This window comes from Aquila chrysaetos, chromosome 10 (assembly GCF_900496995.4).
Source record: "Aquila chrysaetos chrysaetos chromosome 10, bAquChr1.4, whole genome shotgun sequence".
NCBI classification, from domain to species: domain Eukaryota; kingdom Metazoa; phylum Chordata; class Aves; order Accipitriformes; family Accipitridae; genus Aquila; species Aquila chrysaetos.
Window position 1 is genome coordinate 34,790,509 of NC_044013.1, and position 22,443 is coordinate 34,812,951.

General features: G+C 55.0%; 1 protein-coding gene across 1 annotated transcript in view; it reads left to right on the plus strand.

Moving 5' to 3' along the window:
• Positions 1 to 22,443, plus strand: part of ATP2A3 (ATPase sarcoplasmic/endoplasmic reticulum Ca2+ transporting 3) — a 60,264-nt gene that overhangs the window by 23,242 nt on the left and 14,579 nt on the right. The window contains 13 exon segments of the mRNA XM_030028309.2: positions 1,165 to 1,269; positions 2,026 to 2,164; positions 6,000 to 6,080; positions 7,107 to 7,192; positions 7,720 to 7,959; positions 7,961 to 8,185; positions 14,034 to 14,122; positions 16,748 to 16,850; positions 17,101 to 17,232; positions 19,550 to 19,675; positions 20,786 to 21,004; positions 21,451 to 21,786; positions 21,882 to 22,102. Of these exon segments, the coding sequence (XP_029884169.1) occupies positions 1,165 to 1,269; positions 2,026 to 2,164; positions 6,000 to 6,080; positions 7,107 to 7,192; positions 7,720 to 7,959; positions 7,961 to 8,185; positions 14,034 to 14,122; positions 16,748 to 16,850; positions 17,101 to 17,232; positions 19,550 to 19,675; positions 20,786 to 21,004; positions 21,451 to 21,786; positions 21,882 to 22,102 (2,102 nt within the window).

A 22,443-nucleotide genomic window follows, 5' to 3' on the forward strand; every position in this document is an offset into this window, starting at 1 on the left:
ATCGCAATATGAACCCCTTGGTACCTGCACTCCGTGGTGCCTTGGAAGTGCTCATCACCAGCGGCACCTTGCTCCCTGATTGCTGATCTGAGCCTTATTTGCGGTGCCCAAGTACTGAGCCGTCAGCTCAGTTTTGCCCACTATCTACCTTGGGAGCAACTCTGCATGAGGAGACGTTTCCCCACCGAGCTGCTGGAGAATTACTTATTTTTTGAGTATACTCAGGGTGTTTGGCAGTGGGATGGCAAAGCCGAGTCTCCTGTCCCCTCCTTTCGGATGAGACTTGTGGGCAGATAAGGAGGGAGGCTGGTTGCTTGTGAGGTTCAACATGTTCCCAAAACAACATGCAGTGACCTGTTTGTAGGTGAGTTTGCAGAGCTGTTGCAATCTGCTTGATGGCCGAGTCTGCCGTGGTGGCTCTGCTAATCGGTAAAGCAGGTGTGAACCCGTGTGTCGGAGGTCCTTTGTGCCAGTGCCTCTGCCGCGGAGCAGCAAGGTGTTGCTGTGTTGACACAGCGCGGGTTGACAGGCAGTTAAATGGAGTGAAAATATTTGTGTGTGTGTGTGTGCTTCATCTGTATTACGGTATGAGGTCTTTGTGGGATGGAGAGGGGGCTCAGGATGGTAAGAAGCCACAGGGTCAGTCCCTGCTCTGCAGAGCTGCTCTTACTACATCAATTAGTCATATTGCATCGCTTAACTTCTGCCCAGGAGGGGCTTCTCGGAGGCTGACCGTGCTGCAGACAGTGACCGCAGTGGGTGCCCAGCTCTTGCTGGCAGTGTCTGAGAAGCGGGCAGTGCTGCCCCGTCTCCCCACTCATCTGCTCATGGCCATGGTCTCCCCATGGGCGTACTAAACAAAACCAGATGCTTTCCTGGGGCAAATACTCATCCAGGCTTCACATAGCCATTTGCTCCAGCTCTGCTCATTTGATGCATTAGGTTATCCGCAGCGGAAGAGTGGAGGCACCCGAGTTGAGCGCTGGCAGTGGGATATGGCAAGTCCACACATGGCTTTAACCCAGCCGTGGGGCTGGCCACTGCTCTGGGTTGTCTTCGCTCCAGCAAACACCATGTGTTGGTTGGCTCTTGTTTCCATCCTTCTTCTTAAAACGTTGGCACTTGTTGTTTCAACCACATTGTGGTCCTTGTCTTGCCTACCAGATCCTGGCCTGGTTTGAAGAAGGAGAGGAGACCACGACGGCGTTCGTGGAGCCCATCGTCATTATTATGATCCTGATCGCCAATGCCGTGGTGGGCGTGTGGCAGGTAAGTCGCAGCCCCCCCCCGCCTGCCCCACAGGTCTCTGCTCCACATGGCTGAGATGCTTCCTTTGAAGGTCTGGTTGCTTCTTGCTGTTTGGAAACTCATTTTTCAAAGGTTCAATTTTCATGTTGACTGTGCTGCCCCATGCCCCAGCACAGATGCTCAGTCACTGGCTGCCTCTTGGCTCATTCCTTCAATCTTTCTTTGGCAACTTTTGCAGTTGGGAGTTTAGGATCTTGCACTTATTTGCCATCCAGGCAGACGCTGCTTGTCTCCTGGCTGTGGCCAAATGAGTTTTCCAAGGGAAGCTTTTTGTCCTGTCCACCAGAAAGCTGCCGTGGCTGCTGCCGCTCGCCTCGCTGTATCCCTCCTGGGGGACAAGCAAACGCCTCAGCCAGCAATGCTCCTCCTCTTGTATATATTCACTTTAAGGCCATTTATTTATCTGCAGCTTGAGCTGAGGTGGGGTTGCTGGGTGGGGAAAAACACATCTGGGTGGGATATGCTGCTTCCCAAACCAAGAATGAGAAAATCAAGCCCAAAGGTCCATGCAGTGTCCAGGACCTGGTGTGATTTAAGCCAGCAGGGACCATTTCAGAGCAGCTGAAGAAGATGCAGCACTTGCCCCATCCATGGTGCGAACAGACACCAAAGCCAAGGCTGGGGTTTGGGTGCTCCTGACTTTGCAGCGCGTGAGGAAGGAGCCTGCTGACCTGAGCAACCCCACCGCTGGCAGCTCTGCTCCTCTTTTGTTTGCAGGAGAGAAACGCCGAGAGTGCCATCGAAGCCTTGAAGGAGTACGAGCCCGAGATGGGGAAGGTTTACCGCGCCGACCGCAGCGGGGTGCAGCGGATCCGTGCCCGGGACATTGTCCCCGGGGACATCGTGGAGGTGGCAGGTAGGGTGCCATCACCCCAGGGCACGGGGTGGGATGGGGAGGTGGTGCTGGCTGGGGGGCTTCGGTGACCGGCACCCCATGGTCCTTGTGGCGGGAGGGCTCTGCCGTGGCGTCCGGGCGCATCTCCTCCAGAGGCACGGCCGCTGAGTCACCTCGTTGGTGTACACTTGAGATCTTAGTTTCTGTATTCAAATCCAGAGAGGTAAAATGATTTGGGCCAAAGCTGGGGCTCATCAGCCTGCCGAGGCTTCGCTCTGAGCGCAGGGCAGGAGAGAACAGCAGAAAAGAAAAAAAACAAAAAAAGTGTATATTGCTGGCTCATGTTTTGTGTGTCGGGAGGGTTTCCCCGTTTTCTGGAAGAACTGGAAGAACTTTTAATTTTCCGCCAACATTCCCTCTGGAAGCGGCTCTCCCACGTGCATCCCCCGGCCAAGGCGCGGGCGAAGGGCCGGTGCTGGGTGCCGCACCGGCAGTGCCAGGCGAGCGCTGCCGCCAGCACGGGGGGGGGGGTTTCAGCGCTGCAGGCAGCGGCACTGGTCCTGCCTGCGTAGGCAGACTTCCTTGGTAACTGGGATTTGTTATTCGGGGAGGGCGAGAGGCAGAGGGGACCGGCTGCAGGGTGCTTTTGCCTCCCCAGTCGGGTTGCCCCCCCCCAGCCCTTCTGTCGGGGTTTTGCATCCAGCGAAGGATGCCTGGGGGTTTCCTGCTTGACCCACTGGAGCCAAAGAGGATGGATTTCAATTATCCCGTTTTGTTTGTTCATTAAATGATGCTGTAAACCCCCAGAGCCACAAAACTAATCCTCTCCTTTCCTCCTTGTGGCCCTGCTAGTGGAAACATGCTGCAATCCCTCCCGCGCCCAGCCAGCTTGCTGTTATTTATGTCTTCCAGTTGGGCTTCAGCTGGAAGATGAACATAAAAATAATGCGAGGAGGATCAAGCTGAGGAGTGCTGGCCAAATCCTCAGCTGGCTGAGCTGGCGGCGCTCCCAAGCCGGCTCCGGCAATGCGCTCCGGCTGCTGACCTGGCTTTTAATTAAATTAATTAATTATTAATGAATTAAATTCTGCCATCTTTCCCCAAATCAAGTGCTTGCTGCCTGCCCATCAGCAGCCAAATATTACTTTTTAATGGCACAATCAGCATCACGACTGGGAGGGAAAGAGCTGAGCTCTCTTCTGGAGGGGTTTGCAAATTATTAGCAAGTTTATCAGCGAATTGTGGGTTTAGGAGGTTATAGCAAGTGGTGAGGATGCTGTCAGACTGCCTGGTAGGAAAGTGCACCAGGAGCAATAGCTTTGAACGTGGAGTGGACATCCAGGTGACGTCCTGGGGACGGCAGGGACAGCGCAGGCAGGAGGGACTGGCTTCTGTTTGCGTGTGCAAATCCAATAAATCTGGCAGCAGGGAGCAGAAAACCTGCTGCACTGAGACAAGAGGGGAATGATGGTTGCAAGCTGGCAAGCCGTTTAAACCCAGCTGATTTTTGCCCTTTTGTAGCATGGCAATCGAGGTGACTCCTTGTGCAGGCAGCTGCACAGAGATGAAATTTGACTGCAGCACCAGCTTTCTGCCTTGCCCAAAAAGCGCGGGCAGGGCATTGCGCAGGGAGCCCCATCAGGTGCTGCACCACCTGCCCATTCCTGCTTTGCTCGGGCAGTGCCGGTGGCCGCGGCAGTGCAGCGTTGCCTCCTGTTTTCCTCTCTTTCCTCTGGCTTTTGGCACGGGGGAGACTTGCAGTGCCTGGGTGATCAGCGCATGTTCAATAGCTGGCTAATGGCAGCTGCCGGGTCTGTACATCTGTCCTGTCTGTCCTGCACCGTGCGAGTCTCCTGGGATGCTATCGCACTATCTACCCTTGAGCGGATGCCACCCCCATGGCACCGGGGCTCGACGCTGGCTCTAGATGCTGGCAACAGATTTTTCATCTGCAGGTTTAACTAATGTTTGCAAACCCTCCCTGCCTTTCCCAGCTCCCTTTAAGGTGCTCCAGCTCCCTCGAGCAGCTGCAAAGTCTGAGGGAAGCACCTGGGGGGGGTGTCCTGAGAGTCCCTGTGCTCAGTATCCCCCAGCTCAACCCCCAAAAACGGGTGTGATGGGGAACGGGGCAGCTCTGGCCGGACAGCAGATGTTGCACACCACATCCCAGAACGCTCGGATCTGCAGCTGGAATAAATGGCTGGGCGGTGGAGCGGTGCCAGCCCCCCTCCCACTGCACTCGGGGGGGGTTTACGAGCCCCGGGAGGAAGAGCTCGTTAAAGTCTGGGATTTGAGACAATCGTTAGCGGCCAAGCCGGCGGTGTTGTGTAACGTGATGTAAGGCTCTGTGAGCCAGGGCTTGCTCTGCCTCAATATTTCCGAAGCACCGGAGCGCGGTTGCGTCCAGCCGATAAGGGAGCAAGAGGAAGGGCCGGGAGGAAGAAACCCAGTGGGAAAAGCAGCTTTAAATGGGTATTTTAAGGAAACACATGCACCTCGGTGGGTGGTGATCAGTGGCTGTCAGTTGATGGGGCTACTTTCCCTCGTAACCACCGTGCCGTGCCAGGACACCCATGGATGGCTGTCTCGGCCACGAAAGGTCTTCCAGTGTCAACAGCTTCCAGTCGGCCCACGGAGCCCTGAAACGGGGTTAAGAGTGGTGTTGGGAGGCTCAGGCTGCTCCAAACTGGGGAAGTTTGGGGGTTTTTGCAGGGAAGAGGCAAGATGGGGGTGCTTTTGGGGTTTTGCAGGGAAGAGGAGAGACGGGGATATAGCGGGGCAGGCGATGTGGGGCGGCAGGCAGGGCCACGCCAGGGTTTGGCTGGGGGGCAGAGGGTGTGATGCTTGGTGCCCTGAGGACCGCATGCCTGCGCCTCTAACAGCGGCAGCTTCACTCCGAAAAGAAAAAAAAGATACCTGCCCTCCTGCCCGCTCGCTGGCAGGAGGAGGGATGCGGGTGTTCACTGCTTGTGATGGTTAAGGGGCGTCCCAGCCAGGGTAGAGGAGCACATGTCACTGCGGAGCTGCAGCCGGGGCGGGTGGGACGTGGGGGCTTGCTGGGAGCCCACTCAGGTCCTCTGCTCACCCGGCTGCCCCGTGCAGAGCTCCTGCCTTTGCTGCTTTTTCTGGCAAACCTGGCTGCAACCACAGTTAGCTTTGCTTGGGTGGCAGCCGGGGAAGGCGATGGACAGGGCTGGCAGGCAGGTCACCCGCTCTGGCAGCATCCCTGTGCAGCGGGGACTGGGCAGCGCTTGCTCCTGCTGAATTTTGCGGAGGGAGGTGATGCTCGAAACATGCGGTCGGTCCATGGGAGAGGGTGGAGGGTGCCTGGCACGGCACGAGTAACCCCCTTGGCCTCGGTGCTGCTGCTCGCCCCCTGGGCTGGCTGCTATTGTGCAAGATAATCCCCCTAAAATTAGAAATTCCTCAAGGTCCCATCACTGCGCTGCCTGATGTCTGATTGCAACTGATGGCACTTCTTTCCAGCTTTCTTTTTTTGACTTGTGAATTATAGACATACAAAATTAAGCTTCAAATGCAGCAAGGAGGCATCCTGGGGCAGGACCCTCGTTTACCATGGGCTGCACCCCTCACTGCTGCAGGCTGGGTGCTGCCATGTGCCTACACTGCATGGGGACACTGATTCACAGCAAAAGCCAGTCCCTGCCCTGGAGACTGGGTGGTTGAAATAGAAAATGAGGGGAGACAGCAGGAACTGAGGTGCAAACCAGTGGCCCCAAGCCTTGGGGCAGAGCCTGGCTATGCTGGTGCATTCGGGGTTTGCCGTTCCCCTTCCCGGGGGTGGTGGGCGCTGCTGGTCCCGCCTGATGGAGCTGCTCTGCTCTTGTCCTTGTAGTTGGTGACAAGGTGCCGGCGGACATCCGGATCATTGAAATCCGCTCCACCACCCTGCGGGTCGACCAGTCCATCCTCACAGGTACGTGCAGGCGTGATGGGGCGGAGGCGGCTGCTGAAGGCAGAGCTTTCCCTCTGCCATCTTCCCGGAGCCAAATTTTGGGACTGATACTGGGCTAAGTGCTTTGCTGGGGTGGGAAAAGGGTGGGAGAATGAGATTGAGGACCTGGGGAGGTCCCAGCATCATCTAAAAGTCATGGCATAGGCGAGATGTCCCTGGTGCTTGGGCTTCCCTCCTGCAAAACACAAAGCATGGGGCTTTCCTGTGCGACACTTGGGGTTTCACGAGGGGCTGCTCAGTCCCTGCCCACGCTCCTCCCGTGCAGCCGTCGCATGATGACTGCTGGTGCACAAGGCCTTGTGAATTCAGGGAGAGGTGACAATATCGGGGGCTTTTTTTTTGAAGCATTGGGAAAGGCCTTAAAGCTGATAATCTATGATATTTCAAAAATTCTCTCTCTCTGCTGTCAGGGAAGGCCAGCGAATGATCAGATGACAAAAAAGGTTTCCAGTATTTCAGCTCTCTTGTCTGATTTTGTAAAGGCATCGAGTTAGGAGATGGCAGCAGGGTAGGAAAAGCAATCAAAGAAAAAGTTAAAACCATGGGGAAAGGAGCCCAGTCTCCTTGAAACATGGATTTGCATTAACTTAGCTCTCCAAGGGCAGGAGGAGATGCAGAAAAATGGCAAATCTGCAAAGAACAACATATAAACTTTCAGTAGAAGGGCTTTGGGCACCTTTCCTGTTGTGCTGCCCTACAAACCCTATCTGACTGTGCAAACCTGTGCTGCAAGCCAGCGGCAACCTGGTGCCGGGATTTGGCCCCATCCCATTTGGCTGTATGGGAGCTCGTGGTCGCTAGCAATCTGCACAGGTCATTTTTCTGCAGCCCTCATCTTCGGAGCACCTCAGCCCAGCTCTGACATCCCCATGATGGATGTTTCAATGGTTTGGTGGCAAAGTGCTGCTTTAGAAAGCCATAGGCGTTGTGATGCAGGCTCATAACAACGTTGAGTGGTGGTTCATCTCCCCTCTTTTGTCTTGGCAGGGGAGTCGGTGTCGGTGATCAAACACACGGAGCCCGTCCCCGACCCCCGCGCCGTCAACCAGGACAAGAAGAACATGCTCTTCTCCGTAAGTCCCTTACCCCTGTCCCCACCTCTTCTGTGGTTTTCCAAAGAGCTGCCAAGTGGAGAGGCTGATGGACACAGGAGATCTCTGAGCAGTGAAAGGGAGTGCATGCGTGAGAAAGACCCAAACCCATAAAAAGAGCCCCAAATCCATAAAAATAAGGACCTGCTTCATTTGGATTTCATTTGGGCTGTGGCACATGACACCCTTAAATGCCTTGGGCAATCTCAGCAGGTTTTCTATCAAGTAGGATGGGGAAAGGGTTTGTGGTTGAGCCTGGAGCTATTGCAAATTTGGGTTTCCTCCTTGCTCATGCTCCTCTCGGGCAGAAGTCAAGTCCTTCTTGGACTCGTCCATAACGTGAGAGGGCTCTCAAGAGGGGTCTTCTGCTGCTTTAGGGTGGGTTTATATAAAAACCCACACTGTTTCATTTTCCCCTTAACCAAGATCTCATGTTCTCCTTTCACAACAAGCGACCCCGAGAGGTTTCATGCCCACATATCCACTCTGGCCTCTTTCTTCCCTCCCAGGGCACCAACATCGCAGCTGGGAAGGCCGTAGGGGTTGTCATTGCAACAGGGGTGTACACCGAGATCGGGAAGATCCGAAACCAGATGGTGGAGACGGAGCCCGAGAAGACCCCCTTGCAGCAGAAGCTGGATGAGTTCAGCCAGCAGCTCTCCAAAGTGATCTTCCTGGTGTGCATCGCTGTCTGGGTCATCAACGTCAGCCACTTCAGTGACCCCGTCCACGGCGGCTCCTGGTTTCGGGGGGGCCATCTATTATTTCAAGATTTCGGTGGCACTGGCGGTGGCTGCCATTCCTGAGGGTCTTCCGGCCGTCATCACCACCTGCCTGGCGCTGGGGACCCGGCGCATGGCCAAGAAGAACGCCATCGTCAGGAGCCTGCCCTCGGTGGAGACCCTGGGCTGCACCTCCGTCATCTGCTCCGACAAGACCGGCACCCTCACCACCAACCAGATGTCCGTCTGCCGGGTGAGTTTTGGGGGGCAGGGGAGATGCTCAGTAACCCCCGAGCACCCCGCATCACTCCATCCCCATCCTGGGGTACCAGGCTTTGCTGTCCTCACCAGACTTGTATCATATTAGGGATCTGAAGATGAGCGTGGAAGACAGTTTGTAGGAAGCCCTGAGCTTCCTCTCTGCCTGACTAGGGGCGAGGAGGTTTATGGCTTCTCTTGGCATGGTTGTAATTAGAAAACTCACTTTTATGAGCACACCGGTTTGGTTGCAGACTTATTTCAGGGCTCCTTCTCCAGAGAGCGTTTCTTCCTGCTGGGATGTGGCGTTGAGACAGAGCTGCTGGAGACGCCAATGCAATCGGCCTCCTCTGCTCTCTTGCCCATTTTTCCGTTGTTTTTAACCAAACCAGTGAGAAATCCTGGACCATGCAAAATTACAAAGTCTGGACCTGTAAGGCCAAAACTTGGAGGGTCAGTGCAATGCATGGGTCTGTGACAAGATTGCACAGAAATCCAGGGGTTAAGATGCCCATGACCTGGTGAAAAGGTGCTTCGGTTACCCGTTCTCACGTGGCAGAAGGTCTGCCATCAGCAGTTGTGGGCAGCTGGGCTTGGATTGAAAAGCGCTTCTGATGGAGGGAGCCCTGGGGTGGTTTGGCGAAGAGATTGAAGGCTCCTGGTCTACCAGAGAGCTTTGCTCCCATGTGCCTGGCTGTATGGAGAGGTGACTTGTTAGGAAAGCCTGGACCATCCAAGTACTTCTCAGTTTCCCCATTAATTCTAAGTCTCAGGAAAGCTTTTTTTCACGGCCTTGGCGTGTCGGTTTTATAGAAGAACCTTGGAAAATATGTTGCTGTGGGGAAAAATGGACCTGGCCACCATCCCTCCTCTCTGACACTTGGGTAGCATGGTGGGAAGCCATGACCGTGCTGCAGGCTGTCCATGGGCTTTGGCCACTGCTTTGCTCAGCACAAACTACAGATGACTGGAAATGTCTGATATTTCTGTCCTGTAAATGATTTAAAATGAGACATTGCTGGAACGAGGCAGTGACCAAGCTGCCCACGTCTCGCACGAGGAGGAGGTTCCCACCAGCCCATTTTCTGAGCCAGTGATGCAGGAAAGCAAGTAAAGGGTGACCCCAGTGTTTGGGGTCTCTTTAGCTCTGCAGAGTGCAGAAGGAGAGGTAAGTGTGACCGTGCCTTCCCCAAACCACTTCCTACTGGAGGATCTGCTCCTTGAACTTGGGAAGAAGTGCCACCATCACCCGTGTTTCGGCACGGTCGGGAGAGGCAGGATTAGGGATGCTGAGACAGGGAGAGGGCAGGAGGGGGACGGAGTGGGACACTGGCACACAAGAGGGTTTTAGCATCGATCATCATTTGCAGAATGAACTTTGGGGGAAAAAAAAAATTCAGTTCAAAATTCAATGTATCCTCCACCCCATCTCCCCACAACCCTGTTCTGATATCTGTGTTATTCACGTGGCTGAATCCGGACTCCCAGGGCGCGATACCGAGAGCTGGGCTGGCCCCAGGACACGCAGACACGGCTGTTAATGTTTAACAGACGGGGATTCCCGTGTTGATGCAGGCAGCCCCGCGAGCGGAGGGTGGGTAAATATTTGTGCTGGGCGGCTGTTGGCGTGTCCTGGATGTGCTCCTGCACCGAGTGGCCGGCTCAGCCGTGGGGGTGAAAAAGCCACGAAAGCCTATTGATAACCTGGAAAAACGTATTAATTGAGTGTGATTTAATTAACTCACACATTAAATTTGGGTGAGCGCAGCTGCTCGGCCACAGGGTATGCTGCCGAGCGGTGCTTGCCCTTTATGTCTCGCTGCTGGCATCAGGTCTGTAGAGCTGTAAAGTGAATCTTGAAAGGCTTCAGGTCTGTTTTAAAACCCTCAGCTATTTTTTAAGGGCTGCACCACCGGCTCTTGAGTCCTGCTCGGTGCCTGGTTCTCATGGCGGGGTTGCCGGCTGAGCCAGCTCCACAGGATCCATATGGATCCCAGATGGTCAGCAGGAGTGAAGCTGTGCCCCGCAAATGCCCGTAGGTGCTAGGTGCCCACTGAAGGACTTTGTGCCGGGGTCCTCGACCATCTGGGGTGTCCGAGACTTTGGTGCTTTTGCTTTGACCTCAAGTCCAGCAGAGGCTACAGCTCTGCAGTAACACAGTAAAGCCACAAACCTGCTTAGTAAATCAGATGAAACCTGTGGTTCCTGTCGCTCACCTTACGGTCAACTGGGGGGGTCTGAGACCACCGTCTCACCCAGCCCACGGTGTGGAGCAACCAGGGACAGCCTTCTCCCAACCATGAAATAACCATGCGGCTGGGAGTGATGGGAATCTGGCGGGGGTGGGAAAGGGGACAGAGGGGCATTGCAGCTCTGCTCTTGCATATTTAAATCACTCTCCGAAAACTTGCAACACCCTTTTATGCATCATAACTTAATTTTCCAGGAGCACGAGGGTGGTGTTTGAAAGTCAGGACCCGAAGCGGAGATGCGAGTGTGACTGTCCAGGCTCGGGGCTGCTGCTGTGCGGGGCAGGGCAGGACGGAGCTGGAGGGGGGAGATGCTGGTGCCCGGTGTCCGGGGGAGAGAGGTGGCTGGTGACATTTGGCTGTCTCTGAGATGGCTCGTGTTCTGAGGAACAAGAGCAGAAAGGGGTTTATTTTCAATAAACCTTGTAGCAAAGCCTGGACGTGCAAACTCCTGTCCCCAGTGCAGCCACCCAGGAACTGTGCGGGTGCTATTTGCTTTTTAATCTCCAGGACACTGTGCCTTGATTCAGCACTTTTGTTTGTGTAAACCAGTCACTAATTAATGGGAGACCTTGCTGGGGTTTCCCTGGGGCTGTGGCCCAGCCACGGGCTGTGGCAGTCGCTGGTGGGTGCCTGTCAGCCGGGGCTGCTCCCAGCGCGGGAGGAAGATGATGCTGATCAGTGGGCTGATTGATGGGTGAATGACTGATGATTACAGCCTCTTACTATTCCAGAGAGCAATCCTATCTTGTCTGCCTTTTGATGAGCAGTTCTTTTAAAGATACTACAGAAAATATAGAAATGTGGAGACGTATCCTTTGCATCTCTCTTCCCCGCAAGCCTACAGCCAGATGCCATGTGCTTCTCTGGGGACGGTGCATCCATGAGTGCCCTTTGCTTTCTAAAAACACACGCCGGCAGCGTCCGGCTGTGTGATACAGCCCCGGGGCCAGGCTAGATCCACGGGGCAGGAGGAGTGATGGCCGAAACCCTTTTGGAGCAGGGTGTGCTCTTCATAAGCACATAGTAATGTTTTCCTTCCGATCTCTCTGTTGCGTGAAACACCCAAATCGCCGGCGTGGTTTTAAAAGGGTTAAGGGCAGGGGGGGTGAGCAGAGGGAAGCCCTGGGGCAGCGCTGGCTGGGTTCCCCTTGCTGGATGCTGGAGCTGGCGTTCACCGTGGGCAGCCCCTCTGCGAGCATCTCTCTTCAGCAGCCTCCCCAAACCGCCCAGCCGAGCTGCGGCACGCAGCTTTGCCACCTCCTTCTATTGCAACTGTTATTATTTATATTATTTTTGTGATGGAAACCTTACCTATCCTCTTTATGGATTAAGACACAGCTATTTTCTCTGGACTGTTTCCACTGCCTGAAAACCTGCCCCCTTTTCAGCCTGGAAATCTGCCGGAATATCGTGCCAAAAACCTGCAAACACCTTTGCAATGCCCTGGCCGCCCCCTCGCTCTGCCAGTCACGCAAGCTGGGAGCAGTCAGGAAATTTGATATAACCTCTGGTTGCTGTGGGTTACGCAGCACCTTTTTTAAATAGGCATGGAAAAATAAAGGGCCTGGAATGATTTTTTTTTTCTTTTCCTTTTTTAATAAGAAAATTGCTATTGTGAAAGTAGCAATTGTTTCGTAGCCATGAGCGTTTGAAAACAAACAAGCCCGTATCAGGCAAAACCACCAGTGGCTGGGGTGGATGCTTTCAGCTTTTTCAATAAATGAGTCCAGTCAGCGTTTCTGAGCGCAGGAGTCCATTTTCTGAAGAGACCAGGAGATTCTGGCTCTCTGGAAGGCTGATGGCATTGGATGTCTCAAAAAGAGATGAAGAATGCTCAGCCTTCAAAGTCCCTTTTGCTGTTTTCTCAAACTGGGCACCACGCTTCGCCTTGGTTTCTGGAGCCTGTCATCTCAGGGAGATTCAGTTGCCAAAGGAGATTTGGATGTGTTTTGGCTCTCTTTGTCGAGATCCTTCATGCGTTAGTGTTTGCGCCTCCTGCCAGAGGAGCTCAGTGCCTCGACAGAGGACCTGGGCCATCTCTTCTGTAACCCTTTGGCTCATGATTTTCTCGGAAACCCTTCAGGGATGCTGGGGGGCCCTGAGGATGGGCTCTGGGAAAGGAGCTGAAGGCAACAGCCCAGCAAACGAGGTATAGCAAATAGCTATGAAGCTGTGGAGCCTTGGGGAGGTTGCTTTGGGCTCAGAAGTATTCACACAGGAGACGTACGCTTTGAACCTCCTGCTTTGATTTGCCCAAACCTGTAAAATATGGAGGTGAGAAACCCGCTGAGGTGTCCTGGTGCTAAACCTGCTGCAAATGTGCTTCCCCGAGCTTGACTTTTTTTGCTTGGCTTGGCCCTAAGCTTGCACCTGGGGATACCAGGCTGCATGGGGAGGTCTCACACCCACCAGCCAACGCGGCTGCACTGGCAGGGTGCCCTTGTATTAACAATAATTAATCATAACAGTAAATTAACCTCTGTTAGTTGCCGGAGGAAGCGCGGAGGAGAGAGAAGTGGGTGGTACCCGGAGCCGTTGCATCTCTGGTGCTGAGCAATGCCTCCTGATTTCTCCGGCATCTATTGCTTCCCTCTTCTGGGGAACATCTCAAATAACCAGAGGAAAATAAATAGGGAAAAAAGAATTATTTGAGATGGGGGGCTGGGACGGACAGTTGCCACAGCACCCACTTTCTGGAGCTGCTGAGCAGGTTCATGGAGCTGAGGAGAGCATCACTTTCCTGCAGCCATCCGCCCTCCTGGCTGCTCCCCGCAGGCAGTCGTGGCCAGGGAAATACATTCATCAAAACAATTTTATTTATTTATTATGTTACTTTTTGTCTTCAGCATGGGTCATAAATAATGATTAAGAAGAAACAAGCATTGCTGAACTGTCATCTTGGCTGGGGTTGGGCACTGCTTTTGCTCCTGCTGGAGGCTGCCCCAAAGGGTGGGCTGTGCTGGGAGGCAGCAAGGGGGGACTGGGAGAGCTTGGGGAGAGGGGGATTTTTATTGTATTTCAGTTTTTGGGGGGGTTGTTGCTCTCAATATAGCAGCAAGAGGGAGACTGGAAGGAGTTTGAAAGGCAAAAATCGCTAAAGATAGAGCGTGTGGGACTTTTACAGCTCCCCTGGGCTTTATGACCGAGCTGCCACGCTGCCGGTGCCTGAAGCCGAGCTGTGATCCCAGTAACACGCAAGGCGAGCTGGTGGCCGAGAGCTGGCTGGGAAAGGGTGGCAGGGGCAGCTGGTCAGATCCTGCCCCACAGAGGCTTTCCAGGGCGGCGGGGGCAGGAGCGGAAACCCGGACCCGGCTCCTTCTCTGCTCCAAGAAAAACACAGGCACCTTGTTAGGACCTGGCTCAGCATTGCTCCTCTCCCGTGGAAAAAAAGAGTTGGAGGAGGCAAACATGAAAAAGGCAGGGGAGAGCTGGAAGGATTCGGGAACGGTGGGTGACCAGGGACGGGGCTGAGCCCAGTGCCGGCAGGGCCATCACTGGGACGGTACCGGCTCGCAGGTCTCCAGGCTGGGCATGTGGGTAGTACCAAAAAATCGCTGCCTAATGCTCTGTCTCCATCTTTCCCCCTCGCAGATGTTCATTATGGAGAAGGTGGAGGGTGCCCAGTGCAGCCTGCACGAGTTCAGCATCACCGGCTCCACCTACGCCCCCGAGGGACAGATGTGAGTGCGGGTCCCCTCCGCTCTGTGGGTGACACAGGGTGGCCCTGGGCTGGCAGCACGGTCGGGGCGAGGTGGGAGGGTCGAGCTCATGGCCACGGCCGGGGTGAAAGGGGGGGGGGGTTCCGCAGCAGTTTGCAGCCACGCTGAACCCTGCCTATGGAGATGCCTGCTGGGCGCTGGTTTTTGGCCATGTTCAGCTTGCAAGCGTCGGGTGACTGCCCTTTGGTTTTGGTGGGACCCAGGACAATTGTTTCACGCTCCCTCGTCCTGCTCTGCCCTCGTCTCCGGCTCTGCCTGCCGCCCTTCCACTGCTCAGCAAAGGGGCTTCCTCAGGATCAGCTCTCCCTTCATTAGCAATCCCAGTAAAACGAGCCTGCTTTTGAACTGGACAGGTCAAAGCGGATGGAAATGGCAGGTGTGGGAATAGTGATGAAGGAGGCGTTCCGCGGTACATGCTCTTTCTCCAAATTTCTAAAGCCTGTGCATTTTCAGTGTTGGCTGGTGACTGTCGCCCTTGCCCCGAGCAGGACCTGGGTCCGGCAGCTCGTCCCGCAGCCGCGCTGCCGGCAATGTGCAGAGGGACTTGCAAACCCCGGCCGGAGGGTGCTCCCCGAGCTCGTCCCGTGCAGGGACGGCCGAGATGGCTGCTGTGCCCGGAGTGCGATCCCGCTGGCATCAGGATGTGTTTTGGGGAAAAATATGGGCTTTGCTGAGCTGCAGCTGAGGGTGGGGAGTGGAAGCCAGGGGCTTTTGTCTGCTGTGTTACTGCACATGTGGGGTTTTCTGCTGTTGTGTTTGTTTATTCCCCCTCCTTCGAAAGGAGATGATCCTCCCCGGTGTGGGGAAAGTCTGGGAAGGAGGAAGATGAGAAGCTCAGCTGGTGGCTGGAGCACTCCCTGCTCCCCTTTGCTTTGCTGTGTGATCCCGGGCACGTTCTTCACTGCGGTCCCTTCTGCTCATCTGTGGAGTGACTATAATTCATCCCAGCCTCAGACTTAATTTCATGAATATTTATAGAGCCAATTTGATTCTTGGCTAGGACTCTCCATTAAAAAGGGAGCCAGGTCATAAGCTGGTATCAATCAGTGCATTTCAATTAAATGAGGAGGGCTGAGGGGCTGAACTCATGTCTGCTAACCTCTGAAACTGCAGTGTCCCCTCTCCTCTGGGGACTGCCTGCAGGGAGGCTCTGCGCTGCCCTCTGCCAACTCATGTTGCTTTTGAGTTTTGCTTCAGCCCTGTGCTCATCTTGCTCATCAAGGGGGATGTGAGGGCTCACTTAGGTGTCACGGGGAGAAACCCACCCATTCCCCCGGGGCCGGTGGGACTGAAATGCTTGGAGGACTTGGTGGCTTTCCTTTAGCCTGGTCTTGGTGTGGGGGATATTACGTGCTTGGCCTCAGGTTTGTTCACGTCCCCACACAGCACCCATCCAGCAGCACCTTCGCTGATGCCTTTCCTGGCACGCGGGTCTCGCCCGGCTTCGTGCTGGGATGGCGACGATGGGGACGTATCCCCCCACGCCTTCCCAGCAATACCCAGGGGATGACATGCTCCAAACCCCATCCCTGGTATTTCCACCTTCCCAAACATCAAAACCCAGCCTAGAGTGTCTGCAGGCTCCCTCCTCCACCCGCTGCCTTTCCGTGTCCATGAACCCTGGCCTGGGCAGCATCCTCTGGGCAGGAGGCAGCGTCTCTCCCCTGCCCGGTCTCAGCCCAGCGCGGCTTCTTGTCCCTCAGCAAACAGATTTTTCAGATTTTCTTGGCCGCTCCCTGTTTTCCGCTCCTGAGCTGTAACAAGGGCTCCAAAATGTTCTTTCCATTGGGAACCAGCAGTGGAATAAACTGATCCTAATAACTGCCTGACAAATTATTTTTCCAGCAAGCAGCTGACCGGCTGGGTTTATACAGCTCTAACCTGCAGTTACCTCTCCTGGAACTGGCATAATTTTTTATTTCCCCTGAAAACCACCGCTACTGTTTCTGCCACTGGGCAGTGGGTGAGAAGCAGCGTCCGGCTTGCCTGGTGTGTTCAGGGCTGCTCCTTTCCAGTGACATTGGTGCTCCTTTATACAGCAAAGAGCTGCTATTTAGGAAGCAAAGGCCACAGTTCGCCGCTTGCTTGGAAACAGCCACAGCAGTGCAGTTGTTAAATTTGTCTGCTGCTTTTAGATGCTCCCTTGGGTGCCCTCCGGCTCACCGGACCACGAAGCAGCCAGTCCCACATCTCCTTTGGATCCCCAGCAACTGGAAACCCCTGGGGGAGTGAATATTAACTTGAATTTCTTTTTTCCCCTTTTCTCATCCATCATCTTCATCATCAGCCTTTTGATAGCCCCTGCTTTCAGGTCCAATGCTCTTTTGAGCTCCACTGCAGCCCCCTTTATTCTGGGGCGCTTCCAGAGTTTATGTGCCTCCTGTGATATTTTATTTGCAACTAGTCCTGCCCCATTTGTTAAAGCACAAAATGCGAACCCAAGCGTTTACTGCCAAGCCTGGAGCTTTAACTGGGCTCTTTCTCCCTCTTTTTGGAAAGTTTTACAAGGGATATATAGGAGAAACTAGGTATTATTTGAACGTGTAAGCTGGTGTAAGGCTTTGGGGCGTTGTTTTCTCCCCGCAGCCTGAAGGACGAGCAGCCGGTGTGGTGCGGGCAGTACGACGGGCTGGTGGAGCTGGCCACCATCTGCGCCCTCTGCAACGATTCGTCCCTCGACTACAACGAGGTGTGGGGGGGGGCACCGGGGCTGGGGGGGGTGCAGGGGACCGGCGATGCTCTTCCCTTCACTTTGGGCCACTTTGGGGCAAAGCCAGTGGAGGTTTGTCCCTTGGAATCCCCTTCCCTGGCTTCAACTCGTCCCAAGGCGATGCTCTGGGAGCCCCAAGGTGTTGCAGTGGGCAACAGCATCCTTGGTCAGAGCAGCAGGTAGAGGACGTGCTCTAAAGCTTAAGCTCCTTTTTTTTTCTGCCCTCTAGTCCAAAAAAGTCTATGAGAAGGTGGGGGAAGCCACTGAAACAGCCCTGACGTGCCTGGTGGAGAAGATGAATGTCTTCAACACTGACACCAGCAAACTCTCCAAGGTGGAGCGAGCCAACGCCTGCAATTCGGTGAGTGGGGGGAAGCCTCTGTGAACTCCGGTGCCAGGGGACAGGAGGGAGAGGAGGGCTTTGGGACGACTGTTATTTGAGCAATAACCACTTGCAATGATCTAAGGGACTGATCTGCCACAAGGTCGCAATTTCCTGGCTTGCAAGGGGCTGAGCTGTTTTCAGAGCAGATGGTGCAATGGCCCTGGGGGGGCCGATGCCGGGGCCGTGGGGACTGACCTGGGTCCACACAGAGCTTCAGAGCGGGTGATTCCTGAGGCTCAAACTCAGCCCAGTCCCTGCTCAGCCTGGAGAAACCCCCTTGGTGATGGCCAGAGCTCTGGCTGCAGATGAGGAGGTTTGGAGTTTTGTAGTCTGCGGCAAAACAGCCGTCCCCCATAGTGTGAACCAAACCCCGTTCCCCAGAGCCATGCCTGCTTGAACGAGGCTTGCTCTTTGGAAACATCTATTTCTGACGTGAAAATATCCCATGCTGGCTATTCCCCTGCTCCAGCTGTCCAGTGTCTCCCTGACCTCCTGGTGAAAATACGCTTTCATGTCTGGATTTACTTGGCTTTGGTAGTGTGCTGTTAGATCTTATAATGTCTTTGCTTGCTTGAAGGAAGGGCTCTCTGTTCTGGCATTTCTTCCTCAGATAGGTCCGAGCAGGTCATAATAAATCCCCTGACTCCTTTCTGATAAGGGAGATGGAATTTCCCAGCCGTACATCAGTCCGGCAGCTGCTTTGTTACACATGCCCGTCACTGCCCTTCCACTCAGATGCCAGGCTGGGTTCGGTCACTGGTGCTGCTCTTCTTACTCTTGTGTTTGGGCAGGGACAAAAAACCCTTCCTTGGATTTTCCTGGCAGTGTTTCTTCACTGCTTCTTGATTTTGCTCCCAGTTGCTCTGTGCTTTGAAATCTCTGGTGGGATTTGGGGGTTTCCACAGCGACTGGCTGCTCTTGGGTGTCCTTGCTGCTGCGCTGAGCGCGCAACACCCAGCGGGGACGGCACTGCTATTGTGGGCACAAAACTTCCCGCTTGTGTGTAGTCGCTGCACTCGTGCTGGATTTGGCCTTTGAGAGCCGCTTGCTGTTTCCCTGGCATATCCACGGACAGTGCCTGCGTTTTGCATGGGCAAATCCCCTTTGCACAACTCTCTGCCTCCTCAGCTCCCGCTCACAGCTTCGCTGCAGTAGGAGCATACTTTTAACTTTGAACTTGCAAGGTTTTACCCCAAAAGAAGTTTTCTTTTCCTTTGCTGCCTTCACTGATTTATTTAGATTTAAGTTGCTGTAAAAGTCCTGTGCAAAAGCTGCTTGTGTCCCCATCACAAAGAACACCCTCCTGGCAACAAAAAATAACAACGGTATAAGCAGTTGAGCCATGCACAGCAAGGTTGGCATCAACGTCCCCACTGCCCTCTCTGGAAAATACTTTAGATCAGCCCCAGATGCCCTGCTCATTAAATGGTTTTTTTGGGACACAACGTGTCCTCCCAGGAGGCAGGCTCAGCCGCCGCGATGCTGATGTGGATGCACGAGAGGGGGATCGGTCTGAGGAGGACTGGCTGCTATCTTGCTGTGCGTTTGGTTCCTTAAATTATTAATTAGTAGCAATAGTAGAGCCTGATTTGTGGTGGGGGTGTTGGGGCAGAGGAGCCTGTCTGTGGGCACAGCCTGTGCCCGTGGGTCCATGTGTCGGGGCAGCCCCTGCTCTGTCCTCACCTTGCAAACCTGCGGGTACCATTTGAGTGAATGATTGTTACTGCTTAGCTGGCAGTCCTCAGGGTAATTAGCATGTCCTGAAATGAGCCTAATTAGAGTCTCAGCTGTGGAGATGCTTAATTTGATGGGAACCAATCTGGCCTCAGGGGATGTTGGTGCTCCCACTCCCACTGACCCATGTGGGTGCAGGATCAGGGCAAACCCCTCAACTGTAAGGCGTGGGATGCAATTCCCCTTCCTGCAGCGTAGCTGGAGCCCAATGTGGGGGAAGTCTCCCCCACCTCTCTGGCAAATGGGGCTTTATCTTAGGCTACAGCAGCTGTTTGGCATCCCGTGTGGGGTCAATCAAATAAAGGTCTGGCACACACTGGCATGTGCTGTGGGCTGGGCAGCAATGGTGTAGTCAGAGGGGTTAAAATTCTCCCCAAAAATTGCATAGGGAAAGCTCCTTCTGCTTTTTGCGCTGTCCCATCCCTCCTGGCTCCTGTGGTTGCCTTTCTGCTCCCATCCCCAGCGCTATGCTGGCTCGGCAGGGTTGTTAGCCAAGGCGGAGAGCACCAGCTGCCGTGTCCCTGTCATGTCCTGGCTCAGCCCCGCGCTGTCCCCACAGGTCATCAAGCAGCTGATGAAGAAGGAGTTCACCTTGGAGTTCTCCCGCGACCGCAAGTCCATGTCGGTGTACTGCACGCCCACCGGCCCCGGCCACAACTCCGCTGGCAGCAAGATGTTTGTCAAGGTAGGAGAGAAGGTCCTCAGCACCCTGCAGAGTCCTCCTTCGCCGTGCACACCCCAGCAGGATTTGGTCCTTACTGCAGCGGGCAGTGATGCTTTGCAGTTTGTCTCCTCCCTTAGCTGTCTGGGGGTCCAGGAGCCAGCTGGTAGGCTGGCGTGGTCAGGGAGGAGGTGAGGTTTTTGCAGTATTGATAGGAAAAAAAGGAGGTTAAATGATTTGGAGGGAGGTAAAGGTGCTGAGTGTGCAGGTGCTGGGGCCAGGGAAGAGCTGCCCCTGTGCAAAACTTGGGCGCTTGCCTTTATTAAAGGCTTGGACCCTCCAGACATCAGTAATGCCCAAAGGGCAATGTCCAGCTTTCCGCTATAACCAGGAATAAAATAGTGTTTTAAAGGGCATTTTTTTCCGAAGAGAAGAGATGTGGCAGGAATTTCCCCCTGCTGACTCTGAGAAGACTTGTATATTGTTGTTCCCGCTCGGAGATCTTCTGGGTGGGTGAACTCTGTCCTCCAGGTCAGGTTGGGACCCTCCGGAGCCGCTGCATCTGTGGCCCTCATGGTCCTGGGTGAGCTTTTTTAAGAGGAGCAGTAGAAGGATTGCAAGTTTTATATTAAAAACCAATGTCAGGGGTCCTTTGTACGGTCAGAACGGATGGGGTGAGATGCTGTGATGCTCAAGGACATGTTTTCCTGAAATCACAAAGGCATCGTAAGCAGCCGCTGAGCATCCCGCAGGCAGTGCGTTTTTTCAGCAGAGATTTACAGCCCTAATCCCCTCCAGGTTTGAGAGGGCATCTGTGGTGCGGGAGTATCTCGGGCAGACGTGTGCGTTTTGCAGGAGTCAGGCGGATCCCCCGCAGAGCAGATCCTGCTGCTCTCCCGTGACCTGATGCGGGTTCGTCCTTCCCGGCCGCGGTCCCCGTGCGCTCGGTCGGAGGCTGCCATCTAGCGCGCTGAGCCACCGAGCCGGGATGTGCCTGCTGGAGTTTTGGGGAGATTTCCTTCTCCTTTGCCGCAACTTGGTGCCTTCCCTCCCTCTGGCACTTCCTTTGGTGCTGGCAAGAGATGCTCATTCTCCAGGTTCATTCCAGCCCCTAAGCCCTCCGCTCCTCCCCAGGGTGCCCCGGAAAGCGTGATCGAGCGCTGCAGCCACGTCCGTGTGGGCACTGCCAGAGTCCCGCTGACGACCCCGGTGCGGGAGAAGATCCTGAGCAGGATCCGGGACTGGGGCATGGGCATCGACACGCTGCGCTGCCTGGCCCTGGCCACCCACGATGCGCCCGTCCGCAGGGAGACCATGCAGCTGCACGACTCCGCCGCCTTCGTCCACTATGAGGTATGGCACTAGGAGCTTTTTTCCTTATTCCCAAAGTTTTCCCACTCACTTCCAGCTGCCCCATGAGTATTTTCTCTCTGGTTTCTCCGTGGGCAGTTGGCAGTGCAACAGCTCAGCTCGTCCTCTGCAAACCCCAGTACAGAGCTGTATGCAGCGGGGCTGGTCCAGCCAGCAGCCCCGTCCCACTGGGCATCCATCCCCCTGGGCTGGCCACTGAGAGAGGCCTGGGAACCACCAAGAGGGACGGGGAGGAGGGGAGCAAAGCAAAAAGATGTGAGGAGCAGCAGAGGGGATGGGAGCATCCCATTGCATTGGGGCTGTTGGTAGAAAATCTCCTGAAAGTTTTCTCCCAGGGGAAATCCCCGTGCCCAGGGTCATTTCCCAGCAGGGAGGGAAGCTTGTGCATCCCTGAGGGTTAATGTGGGTCCGGGGCTGTTCCTCCCCAGAACAACCTGACCTTCGTGGGCTGCGTGGGGATGCTGGACCCTCCCCGCAAGGAGGTCACCTCTTCCATTGAGATGTGCCGCAAGGCCGGCATCCGCGTCATCATGATCACCGGTGACAACAAGGGCACGGCGGTGGCCATCTGCCGCAGGATCGGCATCTTCTCAGAGAGCGAGGACGTGGCCGGCAAAGCCTACACGGGCCGGGAGTTCGACGAGCTGCCCCCCGAGGCGCAGCGGCAGGCGTGCCGCGATGCACGATGCTTCGCCCGCGTGGAGCCGACGCACAAGTCCCGCATCGTCGAATACCTCCAGTCCTTCCACGAGATCACCGCCATGGTGAGTTCCCTGGGGATGCCCCACCACCACCCTCCGGTCCCCTCCTCTCCACCCAGCCCAATCCCTTGCACCCCATTAATCACGGCTTTGTGCAGACAGGCGACGGCGTCAACGACGCCCCGGCCCTGAAGAAAGCAGAGATTGGTATCGCCATGGGGTCGGGCACGGCCGTCGCCAAGTCGGCTGCCGAGATGGTGCTCTCCGATGACAACTTCTCCACCATCGTGTCGGCCGTCGAGGAGGGCCGCGCCATCTACAACAACATGAAGCAGTTCATCCGCTACCTCATCTCCTCCAACGTCGGCGAGGTGGTCTGGTGAGAGCCCCCCACACTGGGCACCATGTTGAGGGGAGCAGTGGTGGGGACATCCCCTGGGGCAGGTGACCTGCAGTCCTGTCCATGTCCCCTGTCCCTGGCAGCATGTGGTGCCCCAAATTGTAACCCCAGGTACCAAACGGAGCAGCTATGTCTTGTCTCATTCCCCAGGGGCAGGGGGATTTTTCTTTTGTAGTTTTTTAATCATGCCACCCCACAGGAGCTGTTTTGTTAATGCATTGCCTATTTAAGCCCATCCCAGCGTCTAAGATGGGTGCAGATATTTGTGCACAGGCTGTTGTCACCAGGTCACACTGACACATTTTGCATCAGGTCCTGGG